Source organism: Mauremys reevesii, linkage group 2, assembly GCF_016161935.1.
Source record: "Mauremys reevesii isolate NIE-2019 linkage group 2, ASM1616193v1, whole genome shotgun sequence".
NCBI lineage: Eukaryota > Metazoa > Chordata > Testudines > Geoemydidae > Mauremys > Mauremys reevesii.
In genome coordinates, this window is record NC_052624.1 from 16500030 (window position 1) to 16523375 (window position 23346).

The 23346-nt window shown below is 40.9% G+C and overlaps 1 protein-coding gene across 14 annotated transcripts in view; it reads right to left on the minus strand.

Annotated features, from left to right (window-relative positions):
• Window positions 1–23346, minus strand: part of KMT2C (lysine methyltransferase 2C) — a 346573-nt gene that overhangs the window by 136754 nt on the left and 186473 nt on the right. For all 14 annotated transcript variants that reach the window (XM_039527507.1, XM_039527506.1, XM_039527503.1 and 11 more), the window contains 6 exons: window positions 19541–19703; window positions 12498–12669; window positions 10536–10650; window positions 6639–6811; window positions 4584–4750; window positions 1742–1855 (listed from right to left, as the gene is read on the minus strand). In XM_039527507.1, coding sequence (XP_039383441.1) covers window positions 1742–1855; window positions 4584–4750; window positions 6639–6811; window positions 10536–10650; window positions 12498–12669; window positions 19541–19703 — 904 coding nt within the window. The remainder of the gene's footprint in view (window positions 1–1741; window positions 1856–4583; window positions 4751–6638; window positions 6812–10535; window positions 10651–12497; window positions 12670–19540; window positions 19704–23346) is intronic.

Genomic DNA, 23346 nt, shown 5'->3' on the forward strand with positions numbered 1-23346 from the left:
GTCCTTTTGTGTTAGGGCACACACTATAATTTCTCAAAACCCAAATTTTTGTCAGTTCTCCAGTTGTGTGCAGCAACATATGCCAGTATTCAAAGAGTAGCAAATATGTGGAAAACATCTTATTCTGGAGAAACTACATATTGTATTTAGAATACGAAATGTTTTCATAAGAATTTCCCCTGCTGCCTTGTTTTGAAAACAAACATGATAAGGTCTTTTGTGGTTCACTCTTCCATACAGTAAACAGATGTCAGATAAAAGATGAGTTTACAAAGCTATAGGACTTTGGACTTGACGGCTCATTTGCTAGTGCTCTTTGTTTCCATATGGGATACTCAAGTTCTCAATCTTCTAGCTCGCAAGGGCAAGAAGTTCTGAAGGAGTTGCACATTCAGCCAACAGGAAGAAGTGTCTCATGTTAATCAATAGCACCCTTTGTCCCCCCAACCCTGAAGCCAAATAAATAAATATGTATGTTACTTCTCAAAGTGCTTTAAACAGAGTGGGTAGGTTCCAGTAAGCAGTGTTAATGGCAATTTTTGAAAGGTGGTCCATCCAGAGTTAGACAAAATGGAAAGATGATTACAATACGGAAAATCAAGTGAACTGAATTTAAAGCGGGGAAAAAATTGCTTGTATTTTTGCCATGAGCTTCTTTTTATAAGGGTAGAACATCTATTTTAAAAATCCACTTGCATTTGGAAAAAAGATGAAATTCTCACAGGAGGTCACATGTGGTTGTATGATTAAATCCATGCAGCAAGGATGCTGGAAGCACTCACCCCTTGGATATGTGGCCCAAAACACACAAGAGAAAATTTAGCCACTCATCCTGTTGTGTGCTATTGCTAACACATGAGACTCTGTGAAAACAAAAAGGATACCATTCCTGTGGGGTCGGAGGCCAGCAGCTGGCTAATCAGGCCCACCTGATGCACCTGGGACAAGACCTGTGTAACTTAACAGGCTGTTCTCCATAAAAGGAGGACCAGGAAATACAAAGAGAGAGCTACGATATCTGCCAGAGGCTGGAGCTAGTTCTGTGAGGAACTGCTCCCAGAAACAAAACAGATAGAAGGGAGACTGTGGGAAGTCCTATTATCACAAAGGCTCTGAGGCAAGAGCCAGGAACTTTTGGGTTGAAGAACTTACCGGGATGAGGGACAGACTTAGGGACATTTTGATCTTCTTTTGTTGAGGAGTCATGAAAGAAAAGAAACAACAGCAGCTGACCTGCTGGAAATTACCGTCCTCGGACTCTGAGAGACGGTTCCGGGCAGAATTCCCCAGAGAAGGGCACGGGCTCAGCAAGAAGAAGCCTGTGTCCAACTGGAAGAGGGGGCTATAAGACAGGCCCCAATCCTTTGCAGACTCATACAGAAAGTTTTGCGATTGAAATTATGTGGCAATAATTTTTTTTTCCTCTATAGTCCACAAATATACAAACATACCAACTTGGTTACCTTCTATTTCAGGGAATATCCACTCCCAGTAAATATTTAACATTTTTCCCCCATATAAATGTTCTTCAGACAGAGTCTATAACTTTATCCTTGTCTTAATGAAAATAATCTTTCAAACAACAAAACATAGTTAATACAGTCACTGAAGAGTTCTGGTAATGGAATCTATACAATTCATTTGACTCTGCAAAAGGCAGGGAATCTTCCTGTTAGTGTTTATGTAACTTCATGAGCACTTAGTGATCTATTTTGTCTGGCTGTGAACCTCTCATTCTTACCATCTGTGACACATCCAACTGTTGATTCTTGACCAGGACCATCATCAGCAACTCTTTTTTCCTGAAATGCCACTTCTTCAGCATCACCTCCAATTTCCATTTCATTTGTACAAGCTTAAGGAAAAGCAAAGCATTTATCAATTTTGACATAGTGTTTATTGTATTACTTTGGCATCAGTGGTTGCTGTCATTGCTTGACCTTTTGGTTTAACAACGTGGTATTTAACTATGTGATTTGAGATAAGGCAAATCAGGACAACTAGAAGGTTAAATAGAATTTCCTAATGAGCTTGTCTAAACATGGAGTTACTTACGAATAGCTGTATCTCCATGTATGGAATAACTCCATGTATGGGCACTTATTCCAGAATAAGAGTGCCTTGGCCCTATTTAACTTAACCCACCCTAATGTTACATCTACATTACAGAGCCCATGCCACCATAGCTATACCAGCATAGTCCCCGAATGTAGACACAGCATTCACCAATAGAAGGAGTTTTTCTGCCGATGTAGGAACACCACCTCCCTGAATTATGTTAACTACGTTGACAGAAGCCCTCTTCTGTTGGCATAGTTGTGTCTACACTATGGTTTTTGTCAGCATAGCTATGTTGATGGCAGTGTGGTTTTTCATACCCATGGCTGACATACCTGTAACAGTTTAAATTTGAAGTGAAGATCAGGCCTAAATGGAATAATTTTAACAGGTACAAGGCACTCTTATTCCAGAATAAGAGTGTCCCCACATGGAAGTATTCAGGAATCTATATTGCACTTTAAATTCGCAGCCTACCTTAATCCCAGTTAACTTTCAAGTATAGACAAGCCCCAAGGGCCTAATTCTCATTAGTGCTACAGCTGCTTTACACCACTCTGACAGTGAAAAGGGATTTTAAAGTGAGTGTAATTTAGTAAACATAATTTACACTCACTTTAAAATCCTTTTACACTGCCAGAACCATATAAAAGAGCTTCGGCGTAAATGAGAATCAGGCCCTAAGGTCCCAAATCCTATAAATAACTTACAGAATCATGGCTGAAAATATTTATAAAAATATATAATACAAGAACACTGTAGACGTATGACATAGTGAAGAGGCTCTATCATCTATCAATGTTCAGAACGTTCAAGTGGAGGCTAAATTTTCCACTTGAGGCATAGGCCTTCTTTCATATGCAAGGATCCCATTTCAGCTGGAGGAAGCTGCATGGAGGAAGCATATTAATTCAATGAGTGAGGCTACCTCTTGGGCTGAAGTCCTCATTATGGTGCATGCCTACCAGATGCCTACTTTCCTTTCCCCTAAAAGCCTTTTTACCTAATAAAATTCATTAAAATGCAGTAGGCAAAGTAGGAGACAGGGAAAATGTAAAGTATATACTAATACCTGCAGCTCCTAAAGAACTGATTCTCAGACAGCATTCGTGCAAAAAAGCACAATGACTGCTGCTTTTGGTTCAGGAAAGCCTCTTTAAAGTTCAAAAAGCCAGAAATGATTAGGTGATGCTACTTTTAGCACCTAAATATCCCTCTCAGAGACTATGCCAACATTAATGTGATATTTTAATTTCAATTTGAGGAAATGATCATTTAGATTAAACCCAGATTTGGAACCAATGTACAAAAGTGATCTCTTGGGTGTAAGATGCTACATGACTACCCTCCTATAACAGCTTCAGATTTTCACTAGTAGTTGAGATGACAGCCTAACTCTTCTTTGGAGGAAAAGAATACATTCCTCAGTGTTTCATCTGGCTAAAAAACATAACACAAGTAGTATTTTCAATTTTAAACATTCAAATACAAGCTTCCATTTATTCAGCAGTGTTTTCACTTTAAGGTTGGAAAGTTTTTAGGATTAGTTTTGTGTGTTAGCTCAGACTTCTCCCTAAATGACCTAAACACACTATCTGAAAGTTCAATAATCACGAGTAGCCTTTCAAGATAGAAGTGACCTTTTGCTAACCTGTTGTACATGTTCATTCCTAACCTCTGCCATTCATTTATTTATATTTACCTACTGTCACTGTCCCTCTCTAAGATCAATTTTTCCATTATCCCCTGCTACTCATCAAGGGTGTATACACATGACTGGAGCCAGCATCAAAGATGCTTGTTTACGCAAAGAATTAGCCTGCACACATAGGAGAATTATACTTGACTTTTCTGGTAGTTCAACATTTTCCCCATCAGCAGTGAAGGAATAGTTGGCTCCCTGGGTTATAGATACCTTGCAGTTGGTTTCCCTATTTCTTCTCAAAGAAGTTCACAATACATGGATGGCAAGAATTCACAAAGTGCCAGATTGGCTGATGCTGGCAAAGCAGTGCCAGCATCAGCTAGTGCCCTCTCCTAATGATGGTGGTGTTTTTTGTCAAATTTCTAGCCTCCGCCTCCAAGCTTAAACACCAATCGTATTTCTCCCATGAGACAAAACATGCATGAGAAGAAGTGCAATCCCTGTGACAATGTGGTGTGAAATATCCAAGAGTATTCAACTTCTCCCCCCCATTACAATTTAGCAAGGTAGCAGGTCTAGTGGACTGAGCACTAGACCATGACTTGGGTCCTACTCCCAGCTCTGTTGATAACCTACTGTAAAAGCTTGGACAAAGCACTTCATATCTTTCTGTTTTCCCCCCTCATCTTTGGTCTGTCTTGTCTAATTAGACTATAAGATCTTTGAGGCAGGGACTGTCTCCTGTGTAAATATTTTGTTTCGAATTGGACTCTTGTAATGACAAAATACATTTAATTGAATGTTGTTTAATGATTTAATTAAATACAGCTTAACCATAACTAACTGTTTGATACTCTCACACTTTAAGAGAAAATTGTACCTGTCACACTGCCAGATTCAGGAATCAGTCCAGAAGTCTGCATTACATCACATGGCTGTCCCTGATTCACTTCTCCTTCTAGTTGTTTACAAAGAGTACAGATGTAATCTTTTAACTGAGAATCCAATTCATTACCTGGAGGTTTGTCACATTCTATATGAATCCACCTGGATAGATTATTAAAGTTACATTAATGATAATTAATTCACATTAAATTATAAAATATCTTACTAAGAAATCTCTCTCTCTCTCTCTCTCTTCATTCCAACTCGCAGAACAGGCACAAGCACACGAATGCACACCCCCACGCCCCAAAAAACTGTAAACCAATGCCTAAAGGGTCCAATTATAAATTATGACTAAATGTACTTTGCACTTTGACTTATTTAGACAGTAAGGCCTAGAGAATGTGATTCTTTTTCAACTTAGAAATACTACTGCTTTGGGGGAGGGAAGAAATAAAAATAGCTTTCAATATATCAGGCAGAGAACAAATGTAAATAGCAGCCTAACTTTGCTTAAAGCCAACCATGTAACCATAATATTGTCCTAAATGCACATCAATTTAAAGATTTCCCATCTCTTTCATCCCCCCCATTACTGAGCTAACAGCATGGGTATAATTGGATAGAGAATGCCTATTCTATAGGCTTTACAAAAGAAGACAAATACCAAAAACAGAATTATTTGTATCTTCATGAAATGAAAATTTGTAATAGAAAGAATTTAAAGCTAGTGCTCATAAATGACAGGTTTCAGATTAGCAGCCGTGTTAGTCTGTATCCGCAAAAAGAACAGGAATGCTTGTGGCACCTTAGAGACTAACAAATGTTGGCAGAATGTGGGGCCATGCGGGTACCCATAGCAGTGCTGCTGACTTGAAGGTATAAAATGTGAAATAGTCCTGGGTGAGGACAAAGTCACAAAGTTCAGCCACCAGGTTTGCCATGACATTATTGAGGATACTGTTCCTGATAGCTTGTAGTCCACACAAAGATGGATCAACCACACACCACACAACAAAAACAACAACCCAGGAACCTATCCTGGCAACAAAGCCCGATGTCAACTCTGTCCACATATCTATTCACGGGACACCATCACAGGACCTAATCACATCAGCCACACCATCAGAGGCTCGTTCAATGTGATATATGCCATCATGTGTCAGCAATGCCTCTCTGCCATGTACATTGGCCAAACCGGATAGTCTCTACGCACAAGAATAAATGGACAAAATCTGACACCAGGAATCATAACATTCAAAAACCCACAGGAGAACATTTCAACCTCTCTGGTCACTCAGTGACAGACTTAAAGGTGGCAATTTTGCAACAGAAAAGCTTCAAAAACAGACTCCAATGAGAAACTGCTGAACTGGAATTAATTTGCAAACTAGATACCATTAACTTGGGCTTGAATAGAGACTGGGAGTGGCTGGGTCATTACACAAATAGAATCTATTTCCCCATGTTAAGTATCCTCACACCTTCTTGTCAACTGTCTGAAATGGGCCATCTTGATTATCACTACAAAAGTTTTTTTTCCTCCTGTTGATAATAGCTCATCTTAATTAATTACCCTCTTAGAGTTGGTACGGCAACTTCCACCTTTTCATGTTCTCTGTATGTGTATATATCTTCTTACTGTATGTTCCATTCTATGCAGCCAATGAAGTGGGGCTGTAGCCCACGAAAGCTTATGCTCAAATAAATTTGTTAGTCTCTAAGGTGCCACAAGTACGCCTGTTCCTTTTGCTCATAAATGTTATCACACTGACAGCCCAGGTCAGCTCTAGTCTTTAGTTTACCCACAGAATAAATGCAACATGACTAACAGGAGGGCAAGTCTCTAGGAGAAGAGAGGACAGTTTACTGACCACGCCTATTTACTCGTTTGATGAAATTACAAACCAAGGGTCCTATTTATTGAGAACTGTGGCAATGTTTTATTATGACACTTGCCAATTAAGTGAAGTGAGATGGATGCACTAATTTCCGATAGGCCGCCAAACACATTATAATGATTTAAGGAGTTGTAAATTCAGCTTCTTACCTTTTGCACATATGACAGTGCAACAAGTCTTTCTGCAAGTCTGGGTGGCATGATTTTTCACAAAAAGGACAAGGTATGTTGTCTTGCTGTTGGTAACAGCTATCACACACTAGACAGTTGTGGTGCCACTGACAACTGGTTCGTGTGCCACACTCGGCACACACTCTGCAGTTCTGGGGACCATAAAAAACAGGGATTTAGTTTGTTAATTATGATACTACACCACAGGCCCAAACTATCATTAATTGACACTTTCTACTTTGATTAAAGGGGCATTTTTAAAATCCTTTTTTTTTGGGGGGGGGGGGGAAATGCTAGTAAATGATACAAGATTATCTGCTCTGACTCTGGAAGTCTTTTATCAACAGAACATGTAAAGTCTGGCAATAGCAGGAAAAATTTCCTTGCACTGCACTCTCACTTGAAAGGGACACAACCTCTCTGGTGAGTGGACACTTCAGTCTCTAATCCCATTCAAATGTCAGCTTCTTGTTGAGACTACTAACAAGAGGCTCAATTAGTACAAACCGTGGTGGTGCTTTTGTGATTCTGACACCTGTATAATGAGAACTGAATTAGGACTCAACTCATTTCACAAAGGTCACCAAATAAAATCATATACTAACTATCTTTAGTCCATATTCCAGTTTTTACATGTATAACTTCAGAACTAATGGTTATCACCTTTTAACAGCACGCATAACTATTCAATTATTGCTCATTTTCTGTGTAGCATACAACGCCAGAAAATGTATTACCAAATTATTGCCATTTATGACGACAACAATGGGGTAAGTCCAGTCTCTTCCTCCATGGTGAAAGAGGGCCCTGTGCAGTTGAATTGGTGTTATTTTACTGAACAAGGAGTGTCAGGACAAAGGGAGGCATACGGGGAAGGAAGCACGTACTTCATGGCACAGACTGGAGTGTCGCACAAGCCCCTTCAAGAGCAATGTATGGAGGCAGACATGACCAGATGCAGGGAACCCATATGGATCATCCCCCTTCCCATCTCCTACATAGGGGGCTGCTTAAGTGCCTATATGGACTGAAGTGGTCTCCATGGAGCAGCTATGGTGCCATACCACAACCTGATGGCATAATTCCTCCAGAGATCACTAGGTTGGGATTTCTGGCCTGTGTTCTAAGCAGGTGGTCAGACTAGATGATCATTATGGACCCTTCTCACCTTAAAACACTATGTATATTAACCTGAGAGATACAAAGGGAATGTTATAAAGATATGGACACAATCTCTGGGGGTTGGTGCCCAGAGGCATCCCTCAGCATCCCTCAGCATGCAGATCTCCCCCTTCCCACATGACGTGTATGGGGGGATACATTAGGATCAGTTGCCTCCATACTAGCCAGCCTTCCTTTCTCTTCTAGAGGCACTCTGAAGGACTTTTTGTAAGGTCCAGGATTTGTGTTTGAGGAGGCAGACTGCAGTGAATCTGGGAAGAAGCATGCCATTACCTTACTAAACTTAGACAACTTTGTTTGAAGAGAACCTCCACGCAGATGTTAATATAGTTTGAACCTTTATTATTAACTTTTTCTGAGAAGGGCACCCTTGATGTTCTGGAATACCGCATGCACCAATGCACACACACCTTTTGTCTTGGGTAGCTGGCCCCTGTAAATGAAGCAGCTGTGCCAGAACAGGTGCTCCCAGTTTGGCAGGGCAATACCAGAGGCTATAAAGGATCAGGGAGAATCAGAGAGAGACACTCAGTGAGTCAGAGCAGCCTGAGTCAGTCACAAAAAGGGGCAGATGAGATTTTCCAGAGACCAGAAGAGGTCCCTGAAGGAAGTTGTAGGTGGTTCCTGGGAAATGCTGAAGGCAGGAGAGCAACAAGAGGGTTTGTTGGACAACAACCCCACGCCAGAATGCCAGGGCTGGAGGGTTGGGGAGCACTGAAGGCCAGAGAGTAGCTGAGTGAGTTGCCTAAACTGGAGAGTGAAAGCCAAGGGCTGGAGAGGGCTGAAGGCACAGGAGTAGTGGAGGAGCTTATTTGCTAATGTGTCCAAGCTGGACCCAGAATAATAGTTAGAGGGGCAGAGGAATGAGAATGATCTCCCAGCAAATCGGCTGTGGGGGCTCCTGCAGGGAAGAGCAGGGCTGCATGCCAGCTGGGAGAGGGCAAGAAAAGGACTGACAAGGTGATAGGTGTGGCAGAAAACACTGGAGGTGTAGTACCTGGGGTGTCAAGGGACTGCCAGTCCTGGGATTTTAAGGACTATAGGCACTGGATATGATAAATGGACTATGTGTTGGGATTTTTGTGGGGAATTATTTGTATAACGTTTATGTACTAAACCAGTCCCAAGGAGTGATATTACTGAGGCAGGAGAGCCTGGCGTAGAGATACTGGGAACTCAGAAGGAAGAAAACTGAGGCAGGCACAATGGCTGCGCCATCGCCTTCTACAGGAAGATGCTCAAGATGGAGCCACTCATGGCACTGTTTATGATTATTCCAGGGGCAGGAGTCAAATGGGGAAGTGCTCAACTTGGTCAGCTCCCCACAAGCGGTGACATGTCCCTGCTGCTCTTAGGCAGAGGCACAGCTAGGTGGCTCTGCGCACTGCCTATGCCTCGCCCCACCCCGAGTGCTGGCTCTGCAGCTCCCATTGGCTGGGAACCGTGGCCAATGGCAACTGCAGGAGCAGCATCTACAGGCAGAGGCAGTGTGCAGAGCCGCCTAGCTGTGCCTCCACCTAGGAGCAGCAGGGATATGTCGCCGCCTGCAGGGAGCTGCCTGAGGTGAGCACCGCCTGGATCTGGCACTCCAAAACCCCTCCTGCGCCCCAATCCCCTCTGTCCTGAGCCGCCTCCCGCATCCAAACTCCCTCCTAGAGCCCAAACCCAGCACCCCCTCCCACACTCCAACCCCCTCGTGGCCGTTCCTGCGGCTAGGAGCAGCAGGGACATGTCGCAGCTTCCGGGGAGCCATGCAGAGCCAGGTAGGAAGCCTGCTGGCCCCGCACCAACCGGACTATAAACTGGACTTTCAATGAAAATCAGAAATGCCGGTTTCTAGAGCTTTCCAGTTGATAAAGTGCTGGATAACACAGATTTTACTGTACATACAGTACTTACAGTATTTGTCCTACATGTATATTATGACCAGTAAACTTGTGTTCAAAATGCTGCACAAACAAAAAGTGCTATATAAAAAACTAAATATGATTAGAATAATGATTTCTTATGCAGGTTTTACATAAATTGGGAACATCTTATCTACAGAAGTTTATTTTTAAAGGTACAATATATTTTTATGAGTATGCTGGTTCTTGTCTGGCTGCCATTTTATTAATTTTTTAAAAATAACAAGTAAATAAGCTTTAGGCATCCAGCAAGCTGACTGGCTGGCAGAAATCCTTTCCAGTAGTAAAGGCATCTGGCTCAGAGGCAACAAATTCTCAACTCAAAAGATGAATAAAAATAATAAATCATGCAATACTAGGGTAAAGAATTAAATAAAAAAAGATTATGTGAGAAGTCTCTGTGAAATGGAGCTTTGAGCAAAACAAACAGCATATTTTTAGCTAGCCTCCATATTTATGTTCAGTAGAAAACATCTAAAAAATAGTTTACACCATTCACTATCACATGTATGAAATTCTCTGGGATTAAGAAAGCTAGACTATTGTGTTTATGTTACACCCATATGCACATCTATCTTGATTTAAAAAAAAATAAAAAAATACTATTTTCACTAGCCAGAGGCTGAATTCGGAATTACTCACTTCAAACAACAACTTTACTCCACAAATAATCACTCTGGTTTCAATAGCAATAAATATGAAGCAAGGTAATATTCAGCATGAGTAACGATATCAAAGTTTGGCCTCACATAGGCAATGAATATTTTTAAAAACATATTCAACTTACTTTGCATTTCCAGCCATTTGTTGGTACAGAGTCCATAACTGGTTGCAGACAAAAAGTATGGTACCCTTTGTCACATGTATCACACACCAACATCTTGTTGTCTTCCCCAGAATGCCTAAGAAATATGTAAGACAGGCTCTTAAATCCATATTAAAGAAACTAAAAGTTGTCTTGTTTTCAAAACTGCTGAACACTTGCAACTCCCATGACTTCTAGAAATCAGCCATTTTTATTTAGGCGTCTATCCGTGGATTTAAGACCTAGCTTTTGACACCTATGTTTGAAAGTTCAAGGAACATCTGGCTAGAATTAACATCTTTAGATAGAATTCCATCCAGGTGAATCAGCTCAAAATTTGAAACATTCCGCCTTGTGTGTGTGTCTGGAAAGCCTATGTAATTTTTCCTTCTTCTCAAAATAAATGATTCAGTGATATTTTTTCAAAAAAGAAAGTTACCCACAACTCAGCCTGCCAATAAGCCTATGACGACAAACCTATATGCATGCAAATGAGTAAAAATAATTGTTAAGGGAGAAGATTCCAAATTCAATTATCTTACAGACTACACAGTAGGGCAGATCTTCTGCTGGTGTAATCATTATAGCTCCACTGCCTTCAGTGACAATTGACTCTGTGTGTGTGTGTGTGTGTGTGTGTGTGTGTGTGTGTGTGTGTGTGTGTGTGTGTGTGTGTGTGTGTGTGTGTGTGTGTGTGTGTGTGTGTGTGTGTGTGTGTGTGTGTGTGTGTGTGTACACACGTACACCGGTATATAAAAATTGCCCATTGAAAAAGGAACAAGCTCAGGATCTGTGCAGAATTTTTAAATATCAAATATTTTTTGTGTATTTTTAAGTTCTAATAAATAAATGTAGCAACTGAGTGTACCACCAAGGTTTGGTTTTGATGAATAAGCATAGTTAAACTCCAGGCTCACACTCAGAACTCATCAGCAAAATGTCATACTGCGTATTAGATGCTACTTCGTTAGCTAAGAGACATGATATTTTGAGAGGAAGGAATAAATGCTGCTCTGAATAGCAAAATAGATAAGACCCTGTCCTATGACACCTGCATAATTCTGCCACCGTGACCTCACCAAAACAATGTACTATGTATATAATCACATTTTACTACCTATTCCATTTGCCATTGTGGAGAGGATTTTTTTTTAACAAGTCTTCCCATAACACAATGAAAAGTCTTCTTGTGGGTGTACTTTTTAGAATGTGCTCCAATACTAATCTTTGACTGCTGATAGCTACTATAGTCTGTGTGTGGGGAGGGAACATAACTTTTTTTGAACTTGGTGTTCTTGGTAAATGGTGCAGCACTAAAGGAGGTGCATTTTACCCTACGTATCAGGCATATCAGGCAGCAATTAAGTGGTTCTTCACTCTCAGATTGTCCTTGATGATGTCCATAAAACTGAACAATATTCTTTTTCTTTCCCAATGGACACTTTTAAATATATATATAGACAATGCATATTAGATAGGTCTTCTGAGAATAATTGTACAGGTATATTCCAAGTCCTGAGTGAACCCTTGTAAAATTTATTTCATCGTTTCAAATGCCTGTCTATCTTATCAGTGATTGCTCTTGACTTGTCATCACCTTCAAGTTACTTAGGTAAGCCACCAATCTGTTTTAGCAATGACTTATCAGTTCACTCCCTCTACAAAGTATTCTGAAGTAGAAGGATCAGTCTTGCACAAAGAACACTTCCAGCCAGTGGTAAGGTACCTAATATATAGGAGTTCCATCTCAGCTCTTTTCTGAGGAAGATTCAGAAGCTTTGTGATTTGATCAGTTATTTAAGTTAGCACTATGTGCTAAGCAGATGTACTTTGGTATGCAATCTTTATTTTTTAGAACAAACAGTTTAAGATAAACAGTTTTATTAGTAACATTTTGTTCTTAAAATCTCAGCGTATGTAAAACCATACCCCATTCTTACTTACTTGCAGTTCTGGCACACTTTGCAGTCAGGACACTGCCAACCTGCTCGTTTTAAAGGTGTAACTTGTATATCCAGGCACATCCCATGGTAATGCTGCCCACAGGTAGTACAAAAAAGTTGATCTAAGAGGTCTCCAGGGCAGTCACACACTGCACAATTTGCTTCTTCCTTTGCTATAATTTAAAAGTTTTCCAATTATTCAGTAAAAAAATAACATTTCCTTCATTTTCTTTCTAAAGCCAAACTTTCCCATACATTTAGAAATAAAGAGGTAAATATTTTAAAAATATTTACAATTTCTTTTTAAGAATGATATACAATTCAATAAAATAGAGAAAACCATGTAATATTTTAAAGTTTTTAATCCATTCAAATTGATTTCGTTTTCCTGATGAATATATGCTCTGGGGTGTTGTTGTTGTTGGGCTTTTTGTTCCTTTTTTTTTTTTTTTTTTGGAGATCTGTAGCTACTCTTTTCACACCAAAATTACATACATTTCAAATCTTTAAAAATGAAATCTTATTAAAATAAACAGATTTACTCTCCTCTCCCCCTGAGACTTAAGGCCTATTCCTGTCAGTACAGATTGCATGATCAGATTCTGAGCGGTTTCACTGTTACATTTTGTCCTACCTTTTGCTATTTTATGAAAGCTGCACAATATTTTTAGCTGCCACAAGTACATTTCTTTTACGTGCTTTTTTAGTCATTTAGTCTTAGACAGTAGCTTACATTTGGTTAGTACAACTTAACGATTTTGTGGGTAATTTTCCTGATATAGCTTGTGTTATTTGTTTACAATTATTAATTTAAAATACTACTGAATAAAATGTATTGCTACATGCTTACTTACTAAGGCTCTGATTCAGGAGCTTCCATGCTCAGGAATGGTGCTTACACATTTGCACATGTGTAAATCCCACTGAAGTCAGGAGCTCAAATGCTTTTCTGAATCAAGCCCTAACTGTTTTAAAAATTGCAAAAGACTAATAATGAACTTTTATCACCTTCACTAAGAAAACAAGAAATACCAACTTCATTTGTTGCGAGTCTATATAACAGTTATACACAATATACATAAAGATAGTATATGTACATACACAAAACTCATCTCTCACCAGGACATATGCCAACTGTGGGTGTAATTACAGACATAATAAATCTATATTAATGCATTCCTTAAGTAAACTGGCCCTACCAAATATTAGTTATCACAAAAACTGTAGCTATATAATGATGTTTGTTGCCATTTTACTAATTTTACACAGAATAATTTAGAAATAATTTCCTTGCCTGTGTCATTAAAAAATACATGTTTTAAGTATATATAGATATATAATTATAAATGGCACAGATAATGATGTTTGCCTGACATTTTTCATTGTAAGACCCTGTTTTTTCAGTTGCTTATAACTTTTCCAAACTTAAAACATTTGGGCTGAAATTTTCTATGCCAGATGTTTACCTCAGGTTTAATTTTTATGGAAAATTTCAGCTGTAGGAGATTCAGATGCTTCTGAGAATGAGGTTAGGGGAAAATGTTTTGACCCATGTTAAAAAAAATTCATACAACCTTTTCATTGAAAATCACTAGCACCTCCATATTTTGAAGCAGAGACTTGAAATTTAGCAGGGGATGGTTGCTGTGGTATCAGGAATGTACCTTTTGCCATCCCTGTAATAATTCACCCAAATTTGTATATGCTCAGCAGAGGTGCATTGGAGTTTGGCAGCTAAATTCTCTGAAGATTCTATACGTACTGATCATGCGTCATCCCCTCACAGCTCCGACATGCTGACCAGACTATATACACAGCATCTCACAGAGTGCATTAACATACTTCATCCCAGGGATGCCGGGGGTGAGCAATTGCCCCTCCCAGCGGCTGGGGACACTGTGGTGCTAAGTGCCAAAACTGAGCGCAGGGAGACTATCCCTCTTGTGCCCTCAGTGCTTCCTCTGCTGGGCACAAGCAGCAAAGAGGAGGAAACTACCTGATTTGAATTCAGAGTGTGAGGAACCATCAAGGGGGAAGAGATAGAGGGTGAGAGGAACCTTGCATGAGCAACCTTAATTCAGGCACTTCCTAACCTGAGTCCTTGACTTTGCAATAATAATAATGTTCTAAACATATTTTATCTATTTATTCATATACATATAGCAGCTGTTCCCCTTCTCATTTTGTTTAGATTACAAATTAAAACATGTACACAGGTTCCATTGCTTCAAGTCTCTACGTTATTAGGTCTGTGACTCCACATTATGGAACAGCTGATTTCCATGTGTAATAGTTGACTCTGTTCAAAATGTGAATACTCATTCAATGCACATGATAACATTTAATTTGATCATATTGAATGTGAGGAAGCAAAAAAAACCCTATTCTTTACTTTCCATAAGTCACTCTAAATATAACAGATAAATATTCAATTTACCAACTCAATTTATTTTTGTATAGTAGCTATTATACCATCTTCACAAAATGTTTCAGACAGTTACAAATGCAGAATTTTTCAAAAAATATAATATAAAGAAGATACTACATGACTAGAAAAACAAATTAGACATGAGAGAAGGGAAGGCTGAAGGTGGGCAACAAATGCAAGAAAGTATATATATATTTTTGGTAGTATTTGAAACCACTGAGACTGTAATTCAGGGCTGGCAAAGGGATTGCATCAGATAGGGCGTAAGCAATATAGCTAAGAGAAAGGCAGACAAAGGAGGATTCTAGCTGACCAATACAGGAAGTGACCATGTCAGAGAGAATGGATGGAGTGAGGCTGAGAGAGCAGCCAAAACTAGAGGGTAGATTTTTAATTTTTGTCTTTGATAAAATGCACCAATAATGTGAACAGATACTAAGGTAGTGTAGACAAGTTTGAACATTGATTAAAAGCAGGGTTACTGTTTGTACACAGTGCAAAGAAATTGCAGTTATCTAGAAAGGAGACAAGACAGAACATGGGTGTGAGAAAATGGATGAAAATGCAGATAAAGTTAGATATTGTTAAGACTGATGAGATAAGACTGAGCTGTGCATTGAGATGGTTGTAATCAGTGCATGGATTTCCCACAACTTCAGCAATGGCTGCTAAAACCACATTTTACTTAGAGTAAAAGGCATATATGTACAGTCACTTGAAATTTCCAAATGGTGCAGTGGACTTGGAGGCCAGATCACTGTTTCTCGAGGCACCAACTGAACGGTCTTAGAGTCTGCAAATTATCAGCATATTGGCAACATCTTATGACTCTAAAGATAAATTCTAATTAAGAGGATCAAGATTAGCAATATGTGAACCTCAAAAGGTTTGGATAAGCACTTAAAAACTCATATTGGCTAGAGATTCTGCTTCAGTGTGAGGGAAAAATATGAGAACACCTTTTTTCTTTCTGTATTTCATCACTTCAGCTTGACCTCGTGACCAGCACAAAGTGAAGAAGAGTGCAAAAATGAGAGACGCTGTGTGCTTATGTGACTGTGTGAGAGAGCTGAATTTTGCCAGATCTTTAAAATTTGACAAAGTTTCAGGTTAGGTCTTATTTTGGCCAGAACAGTTTGCTTCAAAAATCAAGATTTTTTTTTCTTTCAGATAATGGAAAATTTTAGTGTAGGTATCAACAGGTAGAAATTTAGGAGGAAAAAGAGATTCTAGGTGGAAGTCTAATCGATAGGCAAGATATTTGACAAAGCAATTTAAAGCAAGGTACTACACAGGGATAAACTTTCCAAGAGTGATCTTAAGTTTAATGGAAATATGATGCTTATAGTAAGATCACAGAGAAAACATTGAGTTTGAGGAAGCGGCTATGAAAGAGGATTAGGAGCTATGGAAGGAAAGTTGGCGATTACGAGGTCAAGAGCGCCACGGTGTTGAGCTGGGCTAGTAGGAGTCTTTTGAAGGAAAGAAGACATACAAGCTGGATGGACAGTGTGACAGAATGCAGTATGTCTGAGTCAAATTATGAATTTTATCTTGTTCTAGGTGTGGAAAAGTTGGATGTGGTGACTGCACAGGTTTGGACATGCCCAAAGCCAATCTATTGTACTGCATTCCAGACAGCTGCCCTTCCTGGGAAAGGTGTTTGACCCTTAGTTAAAGAACTAACACTAAGAGCCTTCAAGATTGCAGTCTGGGGACACCAGATTTTATTGTCTCTCAACTACTGGCCAATCCCTCTACTGGAATTAATAGAGCTAGAGATAGAGATGAATATGTTTATGTTTATTTATATATATATTTTATATATATAAATAAACTGGTGGGTCTGTAGACTTTCAATTTAAGAACACCTTAAAGATGGAGGCCCTATTCAAGAGCAGCATTCTGCTCTGTGCAAGAGGCAGACCATCAGCACATTTAAGGACTTGCAGAAGCAGGAGAGCAAGAGGCACTTTGGCCAGCTTGAATGCTACAAACCTCAGACTCACAGAAGGTGCATCACAGGACTTCTGTTGTTTTCAAAGATCTGTTACTCTTGAGTGCTTCAAGAGTAAAGTCACTGCAGTTAAGAAGTTCCTTTGCTAAGCACCTTTCCTTCTGCCCCTTGCTTTCCTGCCATGTTGACCCTGAAGGGATTAAACTAGAAGCCCAGTATGCTCACAGCCTAGATGTAGCTCTGGGGGAAAAGTGTGTATAAGCAAGTGGGGGGTGGGGTGGGGGCCTGGGAGGACACAGACTGATTTTGGGGTTAGGGTGGCAGCACTCTATGTCCCCAGGAAGGGCATCAGACAAGAGCCGTATGGTCCCAAAGCTAGAAACGGTGACTAGGCTCTACCCAGACCCAGTTGGCTTTGAAGCATGTAGGAGCTAGCTACTGGGTCCACATGCAACAGACTGGTGACCATTCAGAGCGGATTGGGTCAGCTTGTAACAGACAGTATGTGAAAAAGCCATTTTCCATGACAGCTAATGCAAAGCAGCTTTTTCATTATTTCATCAACTCATCAAAATACATATTCACACCCCAAGATTTCAGAGCATTAGCCTAATTCAAGGTGACAGTGACAAGTGAATAATAATAGTCGGAGTAGTTACTTCTGAAAATGTACAGAGGTTCACAACACCTCTTACTAGCTGATACTGTTTCACATGCCCACTGCTCCTGAAGATGATTTAGCTCCCCACTCTTCAGTGGGTAATCTGTTTATTTAAATTAGACTTGCTTATGTGTAATGTTTTGCCTGCTTCCCTCTTTCAATTGTTATTTAATAGCTGAATAGGAAGGGGGTGTATATATGTGGGACTCTGCTCGCTCCAACCTTCCTTCCCTCAAATTCTACTCTGCCCTTAAGCAGAAAAATAAGCAGGATCAGGATGCAAGAGATGTGCTGTCACTTATCGACATGAAAACAGCTCAGTGGAAAGAAAAGGCCATTTGAAAACATCTTCTGGACACATCTGAGCAGCAGCACTTTTTATATGTACTTGTACTATTGACAAGCTTGTACTACTGACTGAGCAGCCATGTGGGCTGGAGGGCAGAGGAGGAATTCCTGCACACTCCTTTTCCCCTCTGCCCATTCCAGCTATAACACATGACTGAATCATAGTGGATGAAGAAGAAAGTTTTACAAATGTATGAACAATTTGGTAAACAAATTACACTTTCAGAGGGGTAGCCGTGTTAGTCTGGTTCTGTAGAAGCAGCAAAGAATCCTGTGGCACCTTATAGACTAACAGACGTTTTGCAGCATGAGCTTTCATGGGTGAATACCCACTTCTTCGGATGCAAGGAGTGGAAATTTCCAGGGGCAGGTTTATATATGCAAGCAAAAAGCAAGCTAGAGATAACGAGGTTAGTTCAATCAGGGAGGATGAGGCCCTGTTCTAGCAGTTGAGTGAAAACCAAGGGAGGAGAAACTGGTTCTGTAGTTGGCAAGCTATTCACAGTCTTTGTTTAATCCTGAGCTGGTCCTGAAGTTTTTTTGCTGCAGGTTGAACCTCCCTGGCCACACAATAGCAGATCTTAAGGTGGCCATCCTGCAGCAAAAAAACTTCAGGACCAGACTTCAAAGAGAAACTGCTGAGCTTCAGTTCATCTGCAAATTTGACACCATCAGCTCAGGATTAAACAAAGACTATGAATGGCTTGCCAACTACAAAACCAGTTTCTCCTCCCTTGGTTTTCACTCAGCTGCTAGAACAGGGCCTCATCCTCCCTGATTGAACTAACCTCATTATCTCTAGCTTGCTTCTTGCTTGCATATATAAACCTGCTCCTGGAAATTTCCACTCCTTGCATCCGAAGAAGTGGGTATTCACCCACGAAAGCTCATGCTGCAAAACGTCTGTTAGTCTATAAGGTGCCACAGGATTCTTTGCTGCAAATTACACTTTGGAGGCTGGGCTAAACCTTCCTTAAAAGCAGGAGGAGCAGTGGAAGGGAAACAGGAATTCAGGATTTGCCATACTGGAGCAGACAAGTGATCCATGCACTCCAGTAGCCTGTCTGAAATGAGTTAAGGTGAGAACCTTAAGTAGCGATGTCTGAAATGGGCCATGGACAGCGAGTTCTTGGGGCTGTAGCATATCAGAGTGCAGGAATTTGCACAGTCTGCTATTATTGAGAAATATCCACACTGGTGTTGGTCAGTTCAGTATATGAACAGCAACTCTAAACCCAGGCTGGCTGCAACAATTCTACTTCTGTCTGCATTTCCATTTAACATTTATTTTAGTGAAACCTCCCTTTTTATTTTTTAGAACAAATTTGTGGTTAATGGCTTTTTAAAATATACCTATCTTTATATTTTTTCTAATTTACAGAAGTATTTTAAGAAAAGGTTATAATGTCCCTGATGCAGGATAGAGCCCATACTTAGTATGCAGGGTGCTGACCACCATGGCCCAATAGTCTTATTGGCTTCAAGGGGGTTATTCACATGCTTAAATACAAACACATACTTAAATGCTTTTCTGGATTGGGCCAGGATGCTCAGCATCTTACACGGTGGAGTCCTATACGACCAGAGTGTGAACCTGTGATATAATAACCATATACAGTTCACTTTCTTATTTGAATGTAGCTTACTTACATCTTTCAGGAGCCTGGTCAATATGGTCTGGACAAAGGAGGGAGAAGTTACTGAAATCCTGAAAGGTGCCTGCTCCAGCAGCACAGGGGTAATGGTACATCTGGGTACATTTCTCTTCACAGCATTTGATAGTGGCTCCAAGGTGCTTACAATATGCACATCGCTGAAAAACAGACATGCAGTTCTTTTTATGATGAAACTGAATACAAAAACTACAGTTCACAGAAGAAATCCCTTTGTTGCACAAATCAGAAAATCCATTCTCATGTCAGTCCCAGCCAGTGCCAAAGGTCTTAGTCACAGAAGCAATGTTACAACCATGTATCTACTCTATAGATTTTCACTTTGCAAAGATGGCTGACTGCTTGGAATTTGGTGCTCCCTCCTGGTCATTCTGGCTAAAGATTTTTTGAGCTGGATTTTCAAGAGTACACAGAGTTGCTTAACTCTGATAGAGAATAGTAGAGCTCCCACTGACTTCACTGGAAGCAGAGCTAGGGCAATGCTGAGAACTGTGGAAAGTCCCAACTCTTAGCTATAACCTGCTTAACCTTCTGAGGTGCATTATGTGGCAATCCCCTAAAATGGCAAACACCAACATACAAACAAAATCTATCCTTATTATTTACTGCTATCCATATAAACAGACTGTCATTAGCTGCAAGGACCGTTTGCTACACATGAATAAATCTGCTCTGGTAACTTCAAACTTGTTGATGGTGGAATGTATTTCCTTTACTTTTTATCTATTGTCTAATTTTAGCTATTCCTTTTGTAAAGAGGCATGTAAAGTAATCCAGAATAGTGCATGCAGAGGCTACGCATGTTGGTACGGGCTGTTACTAGAAATGGTATAATTCTGACATTGTGAAATAACAGGGTACATTAGAATATGAAAATACGTGAACATAAACAGGAAGTATCATGTTCTACTTCAGGGGTTGGCAACTTTTCAGAAGCGGTGTGCCGAGTCTTCATTTATTCACTCTAATTTATGGTTTCGCGTGCCAGTAATACATTTTAACGTTTTTAGGAGGTCTCTTTCTATAAGTCTATAATATATAGCTAAACTATTGTTGTATGTAAAGTAAATAAGGTTTTTAAAATGTTTAAGAAGCTTCATTTAAAATTAAATTAAAATGCAGAGCCCCCCAGACCAGTGGCCAGGACCCGGGCAGTGTGAGTGCCACTGAAAATCAGCTTGCGTGCCACCTTCGGCACACGTGCCATAGGTTGCTTACTCCTGTTCTACTTAAAAGATCAACACATTATACCCAGTATGGAGCAACTCTGTCTGGCAGAGTGATGGATTAGATGACCTAATATCTCTTTCCCATCTCTAATTACTGTGATTCTGTGATACACGAGTTCAGGCAACAGACATACTTTACACGGAATCAGTACTGTTATCATTAATGATCACATTTGTATACATGAAAAGAGAATTCCTCATGAGGAACTAACAAACAATATGACATAGGGCCACTCCACCTGGAGTTCGTTCTGCATGACAGGTGCACCTGCCTTGGTTTCCCTTTCAGAGTCCCCTGAAACAGTCCAAACAGCTTTTCTCAGTGCCAGTAGTCTTGTGGGGCTAAGTTGTTACCTAAGAAAGCCCCTCATGCACACAAGTCCCAATACCGTAGTGCAGACAACACATCAAATGCAGCCCTGGCGCCCTCAGCACACCCAGCTCTCCAGCACCAACCTGGCTCCCCAGCATAGTCCTCTCATGTCTCGTTGCCAGGACAACCACCCCAGCCCTTCCAACTGAAGTGCAGTCCCACTCTTCCCAGCGGAAACCCCCACAGCTTCTCTGCTGGGATCATCCTTGCCATGGGAGCAGGCCTCAAGCCCCCTGGATCTCTCTCAGTTCTGGGTCCAGCTCTATGGCCCTGGAGATATCAGCGGGTAAGCTCATCTTGTCTTCAGCCCTGGCTCTCTGGCTGGGGGACACCAGCCAGCAAACCCCTCTTTTGCTGCTCTCTTCCCTTCAGTCTTCTCCCAGGAACCACATTCTGCTTCCTTCTGGGACTCCTCCAGTCCCTTGGTTTCTGACAGCTCTCACCTGCTTTTCCTGACTAAACCAGTCTTCTCTGACTCGTTGGGACCCCACCCTTTCAGGTCTCTCCCTGATCTTCTATAGTACCCTGATGCTGACCCATCCTCTTAACTGGCCAAATGGGAGCACCTGTTCTGGTACGGGGAGATGGATCTACTTCATTCACAGAGGCCAGCCGCCCTGTGACACAACCTCTTTATTCAAGGATGGAATTTTTCCCTCCATCTATCTCACCCACACCTTTCTGATTCAGTTCATCAGTCCTTTAACTTCTTGGATCTCATTACAGTCCCCGAAGCACTGCAACAAGCTTCTGTACTTTTTCTCCAAGGCAATAATAATTTTTTGGGTAACATACGGCACTATAGAAAATTTGGAATAAACTGATGAAAAATAGGCCTGTGGTTTATAACAAAGCATATAAAGTACCAGGTGAGCTAATCTTTCATTATAAAAATATACACTTTAGGAATACTGGCATATTAGAGTACAAGAGCATCAATTACACAAAGGAACAAGTACTCCAATACTATATGTGCTTAATTCTTTAGAACATAGAAAACATACATTACCTTAATTCTCCAACATTTCACAAGTCAGACCCAAGACATAAATAATGCTCTTACAAACTCCTGGCAACTGACAACTGATTTTAAGGCAAAGAGTTTGTAAGGATACATGTCTAAGTTAATTGCTACACAGACATTCTTAAAGTCAGACCAATCCACATCCTCAGAGAAACATCCATCTGCACAGCCAACTGAAGGTATAGTGATGGGGGGAAATGGCTATTTCATTTGCAATATAAAAGAGAAACTGTCAGGTCTACAAAAGAAGCCAGTTGATTGGGGGTAGCTATTGCCAAGTATTTTGTGCAGCAAGGCTTAAAAAAAACCAGAGAGAGAGAGAGAGAGAGAGAGAGAGATTTCCAACATAATGTACAGAGAAGAAAGATTTTACAACCCCTACTGAAGACAGAGGTCCAGTGATAGTGTTCTGCACTCAAAATTTATATGAATAATAGGGGTTCCTTGCAAAAAGTTTACAGAGCTGAGTTCTGGGTGCCACAAGGCTGGCTATCAAAGATGCATTTGTACTGTCATTGCTTTACAGCTCTGCTCTAAAAATTATTGAAATATATAGCTCCAGATATGGGAACACATGGCATACAAGAGGTTAAGAGTCGTGTAGGGTAGAATGCATAGTGGATACCTACATCAGTACATTAAGGTGATAGGCGATATTGTGAGCATGCGCAGATGAGTTAATATTTACTAGACTTCCAATCTCTATCTATGTATGTTACTAATGTCTCTGAATAGTAAGACTATAACTATTATCAGGGGCGGCTCTAGGCACCAGCGGGCCAAGCGCCCGCTTGGGGCGGCATCCTGGGGAGGGCGGCATTTGGCTCCGGTGGAGCTCCCGCCGCCATGCCTGCGGCAGGTCCACCGGAGCCCGGGACGAGCGGACCTGCCGCAGTCATGCCTGCGGCGGGTCCCGTCTTCCCGCGGCTCCGGTTGAGCTCCCGCAGTCATGCCTGCGGCAGGTCCGCTCGTCCGGGCTCCGTGGACCTGCCGCAGGCATGCCGGCGGAGCTCCACCGAGCAAATGCCGCCCTCCCAGGATGCCGGAGCCGCGGGAAGAGGGGACCCGCCGCGGGACTGGGGAAGGGCGGCGCAGCGCTCCGCGCTGCTTGGGGCAGCCTACTTTGTAGAGCCGCCCCTGACTATTATAAGGTTGAA